General features: G+C 35.5%; 1 protein-coding gene and 1 pseudogene across 1 annotated transcript; both read right to left on the bottom strand.

Moving 5' to 3' along the window:
• Positions 1-7970: 7970 nt before the first annotated feature.
• On the bottom strand, positions 7971-8906 carry LOC143391731 (olfactory receptor 5W2-like; annotated as a pseudogene).
• A 5008-nt stretch (positions 8907-13914) lies between these two features.
• On the bottom strand, positions 13915-14847 carry LOC143391732 (olfactory receptor 5W2-like). The gene has a single exon (XM_076844481.2). The coding sequence runs from the start codon at positions 14845-14847 to the stop codon at positions 13915-13917; it is 933 nt and encodes a 310-aa protein (XP_076700596.2).
• Between the last annotated feature and the right edge of the window lie 884 nt (positions 14848-15731).

The following is a 15731-nucleotide window of genomic DNA, read 5'->3' on the forward strand; positions in this document are numbered from 1 at the left end:
AATACCAAGTCTACTTTTGTGAGAGATATTATAGAGGCAGAGCTCTGTTCTAAGTAATCACCAATAACTTTCTCAGAGGTTCACTCAAGGACCTAATGGAGCTTTATTAATTCTCAGGTGCACATTTGGAGGAGGTGGAAATATCCTTGGGAACCTTCTAGTTGCATTCCTCTTTTTCCCCCTCACAAGTTCCCTTGTCTCCAGGGATGCCTCATTTCCTCAGGCTACACTCTGCTCATTCAGAATCCAAATACCAACTTCATAAACAGAGTAATCCCTGCAGGCCATGTGGCACAAACCCTACTCCCCATCAATACATATTTCCCAAAGGAATTTATGTTTTAAAAGAAAACAGCCTTTAAAAAATATTTTATTCAGGGTCAGGAGTTGTCACAAGGGGGTAAAATTGTGACATATGCAGTCGAGGAGAGAAATAAAGAATGTCCACGTGCTTCTTCCCCTTTCAATGCTTTATTCACTCAAATTACTCAATACAATTTCACTCTATAGATTCTTAATCAAGAAAACGACAATCCTTAATGCTAGGCACTGCAATAGACATAATCAATTCACAGCAAACAACTCTAGATTAATTCTAAGCACTGCAAACCACACTTAATCAAGATAAGCTAATGACATGCTAAGTTCAAAAAGTCTTAAGCCTTAGACTTTAAGTCCAGCAGAAGCACACTCACTCAGACCAAGGTGATCAGATCCGGAACCAAAGTAGACTTTTCCTGGCATGGAGTGAACTATTTATTGGCTGAGGAAAGGGTCCTAGGGAGGACTTGAGGCTCTCACCAAGGTCCAGAGGAGGCAGTAGAGTATGAGAGTGGTGAGGATCACATAGAGGCTTAGGGAACAATGACAAGTGATGAAATGTCAGGTCCTCATCCGGTTTGCCAGTTCCAGTGCTTCCTTGTTTAGGCTTGCTAAATCCCTGATCATTTGCTCTATCATCTATACTAAATTTGGGGTTTTTTTTGACCCCCCTTTCAGTCCTTATCATCTACCACTGGATTTCTCAGTGACATCAATTACCCTGGGGTCAGAAACATCTGGTCTGGTGGTCCCCACCCTGATTTTCTGGCCTTTCCCTCCTATCAGACCAGGACAGCCTGCCAGGGCCTTCACTCTCTTTATCAGGGTGAGGGGAAGTAATTTGTTTGAGGCCATACTGGAGGGATCTGTGGATGTGCCTGGTGAAGCTGCAGGTTTTTTTTTTTTTTTTTAATGGAGTTGCTTAGGCTCAGGTCTAAGGCCATCCTATTAGGAAGCTTAAGGTAATTTTAAAAGATCAGAAACAAGTGAGAGTGACACAAAAACAAAACATCTGTATGTAAATAGCTTTCCTGGTGTCACTGTTGCCCTCACATACAACTATGGGCACCTGTTTCTAAGTTCCTTCCTTCAGAAAACAGCTACCTGGTCCTGTGAAGAGCCATCATCACATGTTCAAAGCATGATCGTGATCAAAGAAAAATCAGTTTCACGGATCTCTGCTGCTCAAAGCCAGAAAAGCAGTGCCTGAGAATGCTAATATCTCGGTTGTATAAGCATGACTGACTGCAGATTTTTGTGAACATAAAAAAGTATTTATTTTATAAAATATCATGCGAGGGGTTTGTGCTTTATTAATCCCACAAGCGTAGCTTCAATATGCTTTGTTTACAAAAACTGCTTGAGGTTTAGAGAGGATAACATAATGCTAAAATCTGACAGTCAACAGGGTTTGATTTCTGAAAACCTTCCAGGACAGGTGTACATAAAATGTTTAAGCTATATATGTTTAAAAATGATATATGTATTTAAAAAAAAATAGTAAGGAGAGCAAAGGAATTTTCAGAAGTGTAAACACTTCTGTATCTCGTAGCTGAACCAAAAAACTCAGAACAGAACAAGCATTTCAGAAAATTGTTTTAGGCCTGTGAGGATGAACTTAGGCCTGAGCCTGAGCAACTCCATTTTAAAACTCTAGTTTGAAACCTGCAGTTTCACCAAGTATGCCTATGGAGCCCTTCATTATGGCCCTCAGGCACAAGCAAGTCTGGGATCACCAGACCAGATGTTTTAACCCCAGAGTAAATGATGTAACTGAGAGACCCATTGACAGCTGATAAGGATTGAATTGGCGGTCAAAAACCCCAAATTTGGTTTAAATAATGGAGCAAATGAACACACATTCAGCCAGCAACATTGATTCACATAAGCCTGAGAGCCTGATGAGGACCTGGACTGACAGCCAGCTCTTCTCATCTGCCTGATCCTCTGCCTTGCTCTCATCGCTCTCCAGCAGTGTGAGGATGGCCTTGGGCCTGAACCTAAGCAACTCCATTTTAAAAACTCCAATTTGAAACATGCAGTTTCACCAGGCACACCCACAGATCCCTCCAGTATGGCCACAAACAAGTTACTTCCCCTCACCCTGATAAACAGAGTGAAGCCCCTGGCAGGCTGTCCTGGTCTGATAAGCAGAAAAGGAGAGAAGATCAGGGTGGAGACCATCAGACCAGATGTTTCTGACCCCAGGGTATATGATGTCACTGAGAAATCCAGTAGTAGCTGATAAGGATTGAAAGGGGGGTTAAAAAAAATTAGTATAAATGATAGAGCAAATGAACAGGGATTCAGTCAGCTGAAACAAGGATGCACTCGAGCTGGCAAACCTCATGAGGAGTTGACATTTCATTACTTGTCATTGTTCCCTGAGCCTCTGTGTGATCCTCATCACTCTCAAACTCTACTGCCTCATCTGGACTTTGGTGAAAGCCTCAATTTCTCCCTATGACCCTCTCCTCAACAGGTAGTCCACTCCATGCCAGGAATAGCCTGCCTTGGTTCCAGAACTGGTCACCATGGTCTGAGTGAGTTTGCATCTGCTGGACATTAACAGTGCCTAGACATAAGGATTGTCTTTTTCTTGATTAAGAGCCTATAGAGGACTGGGCTGTGGCTCAGCGGCAGTGCACTTGCCTGGCATGTGTGAAGCACTGAGTTTGTTTCTCAACACTACATATAAATAAATAAATAAAGGTCTATCAACAACTGAAAAAAAAAAAAAATATATATATATAAGAAGAACTTATAGGGTGGAATTGTATTGAGTGATTTAAGTGAATAAAGCATTGGCAGAGGTAGAAGAACATGGGCATTCTCTATTTCTCCCCCTGGACTGCATAAGTCGCACCTTTTTGCCATCACAACAGGGCCCTAACTAAAGCTGGTACAAAAATTGATGGTTAATTTTGCGTGATTTAAAAATTGATATTGAAGTGGAATCATTCACATTGTGTTCCTTATGCCTGTGTTCCTTAACTTTCCTATGAGATTCCTCCATACATTTGGTTATGTATATTGATGGGACATTTTCCTTAATATGCAGCATCCTAATAAACAGAGACAACCTGTTATTTGTCAAAGTGCAAATAATAAGACTGATCATTCTGCCTAAATTTTGGTTGTATGTCTATATATGTATATATACACACACAAACACACATATACATATCTCTATTAAGTTCAATTTTTAAAAAAGAAGGTGTAATGCCAGATTCATGGGACCCCAATAGACCTCCAGGAGCTGAATCTGATGTAATCACATAAGAGTCTTTATTGCAAGTGAGCCTGGTCTCACAACCATTTCCAATGCAGGGGTCCTGAGGACTGAGTCGCGTCCTTTGTTCAGTGAGATTTTATAGGTTTTGGGGGATACTCTATGTGACACAACATCATTTCATACCTGCGGGAAAATCTAACAACTCTTAACATTGATTAGCACATTGACTGGTGGGAACAAGTTGGGTAGGGGTGATTGATTAGTTCAAGAGTTGGATACATTTGAACTGACTGGTTTAGGCCATGAGGGGTTGCAAGAGTATATATGCCAAACTGCAGGGTTTTGTAATCATATTATCAATCATGAAACTACTGGGAGGGTCATCTGGCATTTCAGGTATTTTCCTTGTCTCACGCTGATTGGTGGTTGCTAGGGGCTTGCTATGGGTCTTCATGTTCTTTCTAGGAACTAGCATAACTGAGTCTGGGACACCTGGTGCCAGCAGATCTCTGCTGTTATTTACAGACAAACAACTCAGCAGGGTGGCTTTGTGGGTTTTTCTAAAGACAAGGGTTACGCCCCCTCCCTTTGGACAGGCCTTGAGGTAAAAGCTGATTTTTCAAAAATGGAGTCACATCAGTTTCTCAAAGGAATAGTACTTTGGGGACATGCCTAGCTATACAAGAGATTGCTAAATAGTCTTCCAGTGAAAACTCAATTCTGACTCCTACTTCCAGTGTGTAAGATTTGAAGTTGTTACATATCCACACTAGTATATATTGATATATTTAATAATGTTAACAATTTTTACTTTAGTCTTTCTTTAGGTCATTTTATTGTACCGAGATTTTAACTTTTACTGAACTGAATACTCATAGTTTTATAACCAGTTCTTCCCTGTGTCTATTAAAGTCCAAATGCAGAATGGCAGGGCAGTTGGAGGCTATGTTTAAAAGTATGTGGTTTTTCACAACACAAGTGCTCTAGCTATTTATTTATTTATGTCTTCAATATCTCCAATAGTGGGAACAGGAATAATTGGTAGTAGAATTATAGATATAATAGTGGAGAAAATGCCAACTGGAAAGAACCTTACAGATAATCTAATTTAAGCTCTTTTACAGAGGAGGACTATGTCAAATGAGGAAGAGTGACAATGTCCTACATATCACTGACTTAGAGTTTCTTTGGGTGTTTATTCCCTAGCATGCTTCTAGAGAGAGAGATGTTCCAGGAGTTAAAAGCTGTTGTCTTTAACAGGTGACTTCTCATTTCCTCAGTTACTGATCATGATTACTGCTATCTTCTAACAAATGTGGTTATACAGCCAATCCCCAGTAGGAATCTGTGCTTTCACTAGGTTGTACAGACATCAAATCTACCATTAGGTGCTATTGTTATGTTCAGGTATTTTTGTGTTAAGGCTGAAGGAAATAAAGGGAGATAGAGAAACATTCCTGTAGTTTGAACTCCAGTGACACAGTTATTGGCAATATCATATGTGACAATACAATTTTCCATTAGTCAATGCTGATCTATGAGGGAAGATATAATGTGGAGAGATGGGCAGTGAAGGGACTGATGGGGATTGAAGTGGACAGAATGAATTAAAAACCTTTAATACAGGTTCTCCCATTAGCATAGAATCCCAAGATGTATCAATCACTCAAGGCTATGTGCCTAAATTCTTAGTGAATTCATGCATATTCTAAGAAATATTCAGAGTAAGTGATTTTTTAAAAATATTAGTTTAACAAATTCAGGGAGATGAAAACTGTAACTTATGAACTGGTTTTCATATACCTATAGACATGTATCTTTGAGCATAAGATGCACACTTGTTGCAGTTAGACTTTCCTTCTGTTTATTTCATGCTTTCTACAAATGATTAAATGAAGATCAAATCAATCCTTCCATGATCTAACTGCAGAATGTCATACAGAGGAAAATGAAATGTGTTTACGCACTTCAGTTCATGAATCTTCTAATTTATTTGAACTGTCACAGTGTTTCAAGCAGAGTTTTCTCAGTGCTGCTGCTCATAAGAAAGATGAATAAGAGACAATGGGTAAACTGAGAATATATGGCACAAGCAGAAACCCTTAAGCCTGTATTTGGAAAGCAACACTGCCTACATTCTTTCCTGTGAGTTTTTTCCATCACTATACTTTTATACAACCTGCAATAGGGTCCCACTAATGCCACTTTGAAAAGCATAGGTGCCTCTTGCTTTACTTATTTTTTTTGAGAATTCTCATACAGGACATTTATAATGACAGTTACAAAAGCTACCATTTTTTAATTCTTTAAGCTTGTACTGTTGGATAATGTAGATTGGATAATTTAGAATTTCATAGAGTTGTACAATCCTTCTAACAAATGACCATGTTTGCATTTTCTCAACAGGATTCTCTTAGTGTTTGGACATCATAAACTTGAGCAGAGCCAGATGTAGCAGCTGAGTTGTCTTAGAGTTACTTGGAGGAATGCTCTCACTTAATATGCACACTTTTGTCTATTCATTTAGAATATACAACTTTTTTTATATGTTTTTGAAAGCTGTAAAACATTCCAAATACATTGCATTTCCTCAATTCACTATAATTTTATATCTAATGAGCACTCAAATGTTATTCTATGGAGGGACTGGGGATATAGCTCAGTTGGTAGAGTGCTTGCCTCACATGCATAAGGCCCTGGGTTCAATCTGCAGCAACACACACACACACACACACACACACGTTACTGTATGGATTGATTTTTTTTATTTACTGTTTTTTTCCATTTTGTTTCTCAGTCGCAATGTTGTGAAAGAATCAAAAACATAAGACATGCTTTCTTCAGCAAAGAATGCCAGAGTTTCTCATTGAAGTTGAAGATTTATTAAACTGAACAAAAGAAAGAATAATGCCTTCAGGTGAGTATTATTTGTAAATCACAAAGGTGCCCACTTCAGAACTGATAAAGGGAAGAATGCAAGACAAGCTGAGTGGAAGTGACAGAGTTGAGAATTTCATTACAAGGTTGACTTCACTTATGTCCTTTATTTACAATTTCTTTTTCATTTAATTGTATTCTTAATTTGTACTGGTACCCCGAACTCCACAGAAAATCTTAACTAATCTTTTCCAGAAATTCACACTATAATTGATCTTAGGACCATCAGCAAATAAATAAATAAATAAATAATCTCTGAAAAAAAGTTTAACGTAGTTAAGTTTCTATTTCCTGTTACTCTTCCTTACTTGTACATGGGCCTGAAAGAGATCAGCACTCCAGGAGCTGAACGCCCCTTTATTAGCTTTTCACAACATTTATGGACTATGTAGAATTGTAAAGATGTATAATAATTTGTAAAATTTTTCAAGTGGGAAGTGTGTTTGCAAATGCAGACTGTGATAAGGAAGGCCAAATGTTTTACCATGTTCTCTGACTTTGGGCCAGGGAGATTCAAAGAGACATCTATTTTCCAAAGATAAGAGAAGGCGTTGCCAATTGGGCTATAGTAATAGTAATAGCTGGCATTAATACTACGCTCAGTAGAATACCAAATTTATTTTTCCCTTGGTACTCAATCAACTCAGTAGGAAAAACTATGAAAACAAAAAAGAACTTGAATAAAAAGTTTTAGAGAAGATTGAATAGATATTTATTTAAAGAAGACATACAAATTACCAAGCATATTAGAAAATTTCAACTTCACTTATCATTACTGAAATGCTAATCAAAAGCATTTGGCTCCATATTCCCTACATTTGCACTTAATTTTATCTACAGACATTTACTTGCCCATTTCTGAATCTTTAATTCCCATCTCTATCTGGAATTCTTTATTCTCCCAACCAACTTCCACTGTATCTCTACTCATTGCTTTAATTTAAAACTAAAAACCTCCATTACAAGAAATCATTTCTTCACTGAAGTCTATATTTAGAAACTTGCTTTTAAATAGAATACCTAGCTTTTTGACTTCACAGTGTGCTACAGTTCAATGTGAATTACTTGTAAGTTAAATTAATTACTGTTTCTAATTTCCCATACAAAATATAGCTTATTTATATTAAAATTATTTTGCTAGGAAAATCAAGGCACACACTTAATGCAAAAGGCCCACACTAAAAAACCAAGAACTCTTAAGATAATTCAATGAATAAATCAACACAAAATGAATGACACTTTACTACACTCAGATACAAAATGAAGAGTTTTCCAAAACTAAAGAGTATCACATTTAAATTGAAGACAAATAGTGAGGTATAGAATGTTGAATCATCTAAAACATTTGGCATGTAAAAATTCAATAAAATCAAAATTATGTTAAGATATTAGTGACGATTTAATATTATAATATGTGTTTTGAAGAGAACAACATGATTCTGAATTTGTTTTATAATATGTATTTGCAGGATATTAATTAGAATAAAACTTTATTTTTCATTTTTTTCATGCTCACTTTCACATCTTTGTTCCTTAGGCTATAAATCAGAGGATTCAGCATGGGAGTCACAAGGGTGTAGAACAGTGAGGTCATTTTGTCTTCATCTAGAGAGGAGGCAGAACTCGGTCGGAAATTCATGAAGAGCAAAGTGCCCTGGAAAATTATAACTACAGTTAAGTGGGAGGCGCAGGTGGAGAAAGCTTTGAGCCTCCCCTCGACAGAGTTGATCTTTAAGACCGATGAGATGATCTAGCAATAAGAGACAAGGACTATGGAAATGGTACTCAGTTCAATGAATCCAAAAATGGTGAACAGTACCAGCTCATTGACTTGTATGTCAGAACAGAAAAGGAGGAAAAGTGGAGGTAAATCACAGAAGAAATGATTAATCTCATTAGACCCACAGAAACATAAGTGGAATGTTAATGTAGTGTGTATCAAAGCATCTGTCAGTCCTATGAGGTAAACTCCAGCCATGAGCAGTGAACACACCTTAGTGGACATGTCTACTGCATACCGCAAGGGGTTGCTGATGGCCTTGTACCTATCAAAGGCCATCACTGCCAGCAGCATGCACTCAGAATCAGCAAAGATACAGAAGGTCAAGAACTGCACAGCACATGCAAAGAACGGAATTGATTTCTTCTTGGCAAATATGTCCACCAGCATCTTGGGTCCAACTACTGTGGAATAACAGAGGTCACAGAAAGAGAGGTGGCTGAGGAAAAAATACATTGGAGAGTGAAGCTGGGCATCCACTCTGATTAAGAAGATCATTCCAAGGTTTGCCAGAATATTAATGAGGTAAACCATGAGAAACATGATGAAAAGGGTCACTTTGAGGTCAGCATTACTAGTAATTCCCAAGAAAATGAATTCATTCAAGGATGAACAATTTTTCCTGTCCATTCTTCTCCTCTCTTGTCTAAATGCTCAAAACATAATAAATATTTATTTCATTCATTTTTTTCTTCCAGAATATAAATAGGACAGAACATATTTTATAACTGTAATTTTTTATCCTAAAAAATCAAGTCATGTGTTCTCCTCTACAAAAGACATTGTATTCTTTTTTCTTATTTTTTTAAAATTTTTGATTGTTGATGAACCTTTATTTTATTCATTTATTTATATGCAGTTCTGAGAATAAAACTCAGTACCTCACAAATGCTAGGCAAGCGCTCTACCACTGAGCCACAGCCCCAACCCCTATTGTGTGCTTTTGACAAAAGACATGAATAGATATTTGGACAGAAATTGTATAATTCATGAGGTAAATGTCTTTCTACATCATTTATATTTCAGGAACTTTCACTTTTTTATAAAATAATATTTGATACACTCACGTTTCAGTAAGTCTTTAAAATAATATTTAATAAACATAGTCTTAGGTTTCTTAGGCAGTGATATAAATGATTAAATATTTGCTATGCTTGAAAACATCCATCTAGATGTAAAAAATAAAAGGCATTTTTTTCAAGATCAATACTTGTGATTGATTTTAAAGACCACTGTGTGAGTTGTAGAAACAATGAGTACTATGCTTGTTTTTGTGGTCTTTTATATTTGATGACACACAATATAAGTGTTCCTTTTTTTCTTTCCAAAAAATATATTGGATTGACATAAGGCTCACTGGCTATTTATAAATAACTTCTTAACAGAGAGGATTAGTTTTCCTGATCTATTAAAAAATAATGGTCAAACAGAAATTATAAACCCCTCATAATTTGACACATAATCTTTCATTATATCACATAATACATATACTATATATATTTTTAGAAGTACATATTTGTTTAGAAAGTGAAAACAGATGAGGGCCAATTATTTGTCCATACATATATAAATTTCCTTTCTTTAAGTGTATTATATTTAGTAATATGTAATCTTTGTGCATGTGTGTATGATTCTTAATTGTACTAAGATATGGTGAGAATGTATATGTGTATATTTTAAATTTGTATGCTTTCTTATTACTGTGTGCTTCTACAATCAATTAAATCATCCTTCAAATTTTAACAAACCTTACATTCCTATATATCCTTAGTCAATGATAAAATAAGTAAAGGCTTGATTATCATCCTAAATATAAATAAAATAATGTTATTTTATGAATACTATCATGTTCACTTAGAGTTTTCCAGTTCTGAAACGAATACAGTATTTTTGATCATTAGACTTTAGAATTCATAAAACTACATTAGAAGGTATAACTTGATTCATTTACAAAATTCCCATTTGTTTTCTAAAGTGATATATATAGTTTTTAATCTTACAGTTTTAAATCTAGAAACTCAGGAGCTTACCAGAGATGAGTCATTCATTGATAACCGAGCACTGAGCAGATACCATTGTATTTTAACAGGCAACATTTGGAAGTTAAACTCTCTGAAGCTACTTCCCTCAGGCTTTGAAATCATGCAAACATGTAATTACATTTCTGGTTCTGTGTTGTCCCCTGTGAATACATGAACATCTTTAGTAAATGTTGAACTGAAATCAGAAGTCACTGAATAGTGTCTGTAAGAATGAAAACTGCAAATTAATTTGACCTATAGAAGAAATAGAATATGTGCATTTTTTTTTTTTTTAACAACACAATGCCTTTATTTTTATGTGGTGCTGAGGATTGAACCCGGGTCCGCCCGTGCTAGGCGAGTGCTCCGCTGCTGAGCCACAATCCCAGCCCAATATGTGCATATTTTACATTATAAAATGCAATCTGTATTATCCTTGTCTAGCTGAGGCAGAATCAATGAAACTATTAGCCCCATGGTGCTGTTCATAAGAAAGAGGAACAAAGTATATGTGTAGTTTGAGAATATGTGTAACAGAAACAAACCTTTAGACCTGTTTTGGAAAGCCACATTCCCCCAGTTCTTATCCATGTGCTTTTTTCCTTTACTACACATTGATACAACCTATCTTAGGGTACCACTTATGCCACTTTGAAAAGAATGGGTGCCTCCTGTGCTTTCCTTATATTTTTAGAGTTCTCACCTGGGATATTTTATAATGACAGCTAGAAAAGTTACAATCTTTTACGCCTTTAATCTTGTACAATTTTAATTGATAATTAAGAATTTCACAGAGTTGAACAATCCTTCTAACTTATTGCCATGTTTGCAGTTTCTCAACAAGATTCTCTTAGTGTTTGGACATCATAAACTTGAGCACAGCTAGATGCAGTAGCTGAACTATCTTCTAAGTACTTAGAAGAATACTCTCTATTTAATTTTCATATTTTTGTTTAATCACTAATTTATAATATATGACCATTTTATTTGTTTTTGAAATCTTAAAATATTTATTCAAAATATATTGCATATCCTCAATTCACTATAATTTTATATCTAATGAGCACTCAAATGTTACTCCATGAATTCATCTTCATTTCTTATTGTTTTTCCATTCTGTGACTCAATCACAATGCTGTGAAAGAATCAAAATCATAAGGCATGCTGTCCTTCAGCAAAGAATGCTCACAATCTCTCATTGAAGACTTAATAAACAGCAATGGAAAGAATAATTATAAGGAATAATAATAAAGAGGAGACACAGACGAGGTACAGAGGCAGGGAAATTGGCAAAGTGGCTTTTTGTCCAAGAGGCTACGTTTATTTATATCAATAGGTTACATTAGGTCATTAGTATCATAACCAAATTATTGTTTAGAATATCAGTAAGGTTGCTTATTATTACATTTCATAGTTACAATATGCAATGTCAGGAGCTTTGTTCAGTTCTCAAGAAAGTCCATTGTCTAAAGTTACTGTTAGTGGTCAGCTCTAGGTGCACCAGAGCTTGATGAAACAATGTAGTTATCTAGCAAACAAGTTCTTGTACTCCCAAGAGCTATGTGCCTGTAATCAAGGTCAAGGCTTGATGAGGCTCCAACACAGAGGCATCTCAGGGCATTGCCATACCAGCTAGACATAGCATATATGTTAGCTATATTATTAGATCCTAAGAGAGATTATAGGACATTCTAAGGGTGAGAAACATGGTGCCTGTTCTCTACCTGGGAGTTTCCTCACCATTGAAATGCTTCCCCGTACATTTCCAAAGACAGAATCCCTACAAATAATATCTTTAGGAAAGTACTATTTGGGAATCACAAATGTACCCACTTAACCAGAACTGAAAAAGGGAATAAAGGAAGAAAAACTGAATGGACATGATAAAGTTGAGAATTTCATTACAGGGTTGACTTTATTGATGTCATTCATTAACAAATTTTCTTCATTTTATTGTTAATTGTCATAAAATTGACAAATTGTTCGGGTATGGTGTGACATCAAGTCTTAGATAAAAAATGAAAAATGAAACTTTGAAAACACGTAAGTCTAGTGAAATCTTTTCTTTCATTGATAGATAATGGTATTTTATAAAGTTAGTATTAAACTTTACAATCAGTACCATATAGAATTTTTTTTTAGTTATTCAGACTATAACCTTGGTAGTCCTAAGTCATGTCAAAATATCTTTATTCTCAAATGCATAGATGTATCCATATGCCTAATATTGTTTTCTTGGGTAAGTGGAAAGGAGTGTGGATTTATCTGTTATTTAGTACATACTATTATATAGATCAAAAACATGAAGATTAAAAGAAGCATTAGCACTTACACTTTTATAAACTTTATATACTGGTCTGGGATCCTGGGAATTTTTATCAATAGGTTGAACATAGTGAAATGAATCTTGATTCTTAGATATGGAATATTGCTCTTAGAGTATCCCAGTTTTGCAAATATTATAATAATAGAAGCCCACCCTGTGACTACTTAGAAATAACACATTTCTTTATTCTTAAAACTTTTTACAAAAAAAGCATCAATTTAAAAGGGTCATATATACATTACATAGTAATAAAAGAAAGGTGACTATCATTCATTATCTCAAAGAAGGTTATTATCATATGTATTATCTCAAAGACCCATGATTTATTTATTGTAAAATAGTCAAAATCTTTTATTCTGCTTATTTTGAAATGCACATGCATTATTACTGACTATAGTAACCCTATCATTCAGTATAAAACCAAATTTATTTCTCCTTTTATACTCAACAATTCAGAGGAAAACAAGCAAGAAAAAAAAAGAACTTGAATAAATTGTTCTAGAGAAGATTGAATAGACATTTCTTTAAATAAGGCACGCAAATAATTACTAAGTGTGTGAAAAAAAAATTCAACTTCACTTATCATTAGGGGAATGCAAGTCAAAAGCACTTTGCTCCATATTCCTTATATTTTGTACTTTATTTTATCTAGAGTCATTTTCCTGCACCTCTGGCTCTAATTCTCATCTTCATCTGGAATCCTTTTTTGCTCCCCACCCCACCTCACTGTATCTCTAATCATTGCTTAGATCTGAAGCTAAACATCTCCATTACAAGGCATCATTACTTCATTGATGTCTAGATTTTTTTGTATTTGCTTTTAAATTGATCACCTGGACTTATGACTTCAAGGTGTGTTATAGTTCAATGTCACTTACTTGTAAGTTAAATTAATTAGTGTTTCTAATTTTCAATAGTGTATATAGCTCATTTGCATTGAAAATTTTTATGCCATGAAAATCAATGATGCACACGGTAATGCAAAAGGCACACACTGAAAACCTAACAACTCTTAGAATGTTAGGTTTAAATGCATAAATATACACCAAATAAATGATACTTTAATACACTATATACAGACTGAAATGTTTTCCCAAACTAAATATGGCCATATTTAAATTTAAGACACATAATGAAGTATAGGCTGTTTAATAAACTAGAAACAATTGGTATGTGGCAATTCACTAAAATAAATATTATATTAACATATTAGAGGCAATTTCACATTATATTATGGGTTGTGAAGAAAAACCAATTATAAAATTCTGTATAATATGTATTTGTAGGGAATTTATTAAAATAAAATTTTATTTTTCAGTTTTTTTATGCTCACTTTCACATCTTTGTTACGTAGGCTATAAATCAGAGGATTCAACATGGGAATCACAAGGGTGTAGAACAGTGAGCTCATTTTATCTTGATCCAGAGAGTAGGCAGAACTTGGTCGGAAATACATGAAGAGCATAGTGCCCTGGAAAATTACAACTACAGTTAAGTGGGAGGCACAGGTGGAGAAAGCCTTAAGCCTCCCCTCAGCAGAGCGGATCTTTAAGACAGATGAGATGATGTAGCCATAAGAGACAAGGACTCCAGAAATGGTACTCAGTTCAATGAAACCAAAGATGGTGAATATCACTAACTCATTGACCTGTGTGTCAGAGCAAGACAGTAACAGGAGAGGAGGGACGTCACAGAAGAAATGATTAATCTCCTTAGAACCACAGAAACATAAGCGGAATGTTAGTGTTGTGTGTATCAAAGCATCTGCTAGTCCCACAAGGTAAACCCCAGCCAGTAGTTGGGAGCGCACCCTGCTGGACATGTCTAGTGCATAGCTCAAGGGCCTGCTGATGGCTTTGTACCTGTCAAAGGCCATCACTGCAAGCAGCATGCACTCAGCGTCTGTAAAGGTACAAAAGATGAAGAACTGCAGAGCACAGCCAAGAAAGGGAATTGATTTCTTCTTGGCCAAAAGGTCCACCAGCATCTTGGGTCCAACTGCTGTGGAATAGCAGAGGTCAGAGAATGAGAGGTGGCTCAGGAAAATGTACATTGGAGTGTGAAGCTGGGAATCCACTCTAATTAAAATGATCATTCCGAGATTTGCAAGGAGAATAATGAGATAAACTACTAGAAATGCAGGAAATAGAACCACTTTTGTTTGAGGGTTATTGGTGATGCCCAAGAGAAAGAATTGACTTAATGTTGAACAATTTCCACTTTCCATTCTTCTGGTTCTTGTAATAATCTGTTGTAGACATCAATAAGGGAATGATAAATTAGGAATTATTTTTTATGCATACTTGCAAAATGTTATTTTGAGACAGAACATGATTTCTTTCTGTACATCACTTTCTTTACCCTCAAAAAATAGTCCATAGGGTCACTGATAAGAAGCATTATCATATTTAAAATGAACATTGAAGTGTCTAATATAAGAACTTTATTAACTTTGCTTCCAAATTTATAAGCAGTTCCTGACTATATGACTTCAGACTTAAATAAAATAGGGATGGACCATTGGCATACACTGGCATTTGCAATGTGTTGCCTCTATTAATATTTGAATAAAAGTAGAATAAACTCAAATTTACATGTACCACACCCTTGCAGAAAGATTTTATAAAGGAGTGGATTTCTAAAACATGCATAATTAAAAGTTCTACAGGCCTATTCTATTGACAAATGAACTTAGTCAAACACTTGAAAACACACAGGTCTATCAGGAAAACACCATTGGTTATTACACTGAGGGTTTTACTTACTTGAGTATGAAGGTATGAAACCAGTCACTTACACACCTGTCACGACTTGATTCTTCGTTGCTGAGTCAAGTCATTTTTTTAATTACTCTTAAGCATAGCCACTCAGAGACATACCCAAGATGAGAAAGTCTGTCTGTCCTTATCTCTGGTGCCTAAATGATAAGTGGACCACATTTTATTTCCACATAGTGACTGTTGGGAGTTAAATCTCCTAAGCCACTGCAGTCACTTCTTTGTGTTATTCAAATATCATTAATTAGATTCTTTTCTGAGTATTTTCTCCTGAGAATAATGACACAACTTCAGCAGAGGCTGAACTTTTCATTCTTTGTCCTTGTCACAAAAT

This window comes from Callospermophilus lateralis, chromosome 2, assembly GCF_048772815.1.
Source record: "Callospermophilus lateralis isolate mCalLat2 chromosome 2, mCalLat2.hap1, whole genome shotgun sequence".
NCBI lineage: Eukaryota > Metazoa > Chordata > Mammalia > Rodentia > Sciuridae > Callospermophilus > Callospermophilus lateralis.

Excerpts from the sequence above, each read along its gene's own strand:
- LOC143391732 (XM_076844481.2), bottom strand. The coding sequence starts at position 14,847 with ATGGAAAGTGGAAATTGTTCAACATTAAGTCAATTCTTTCTCTTGGGC.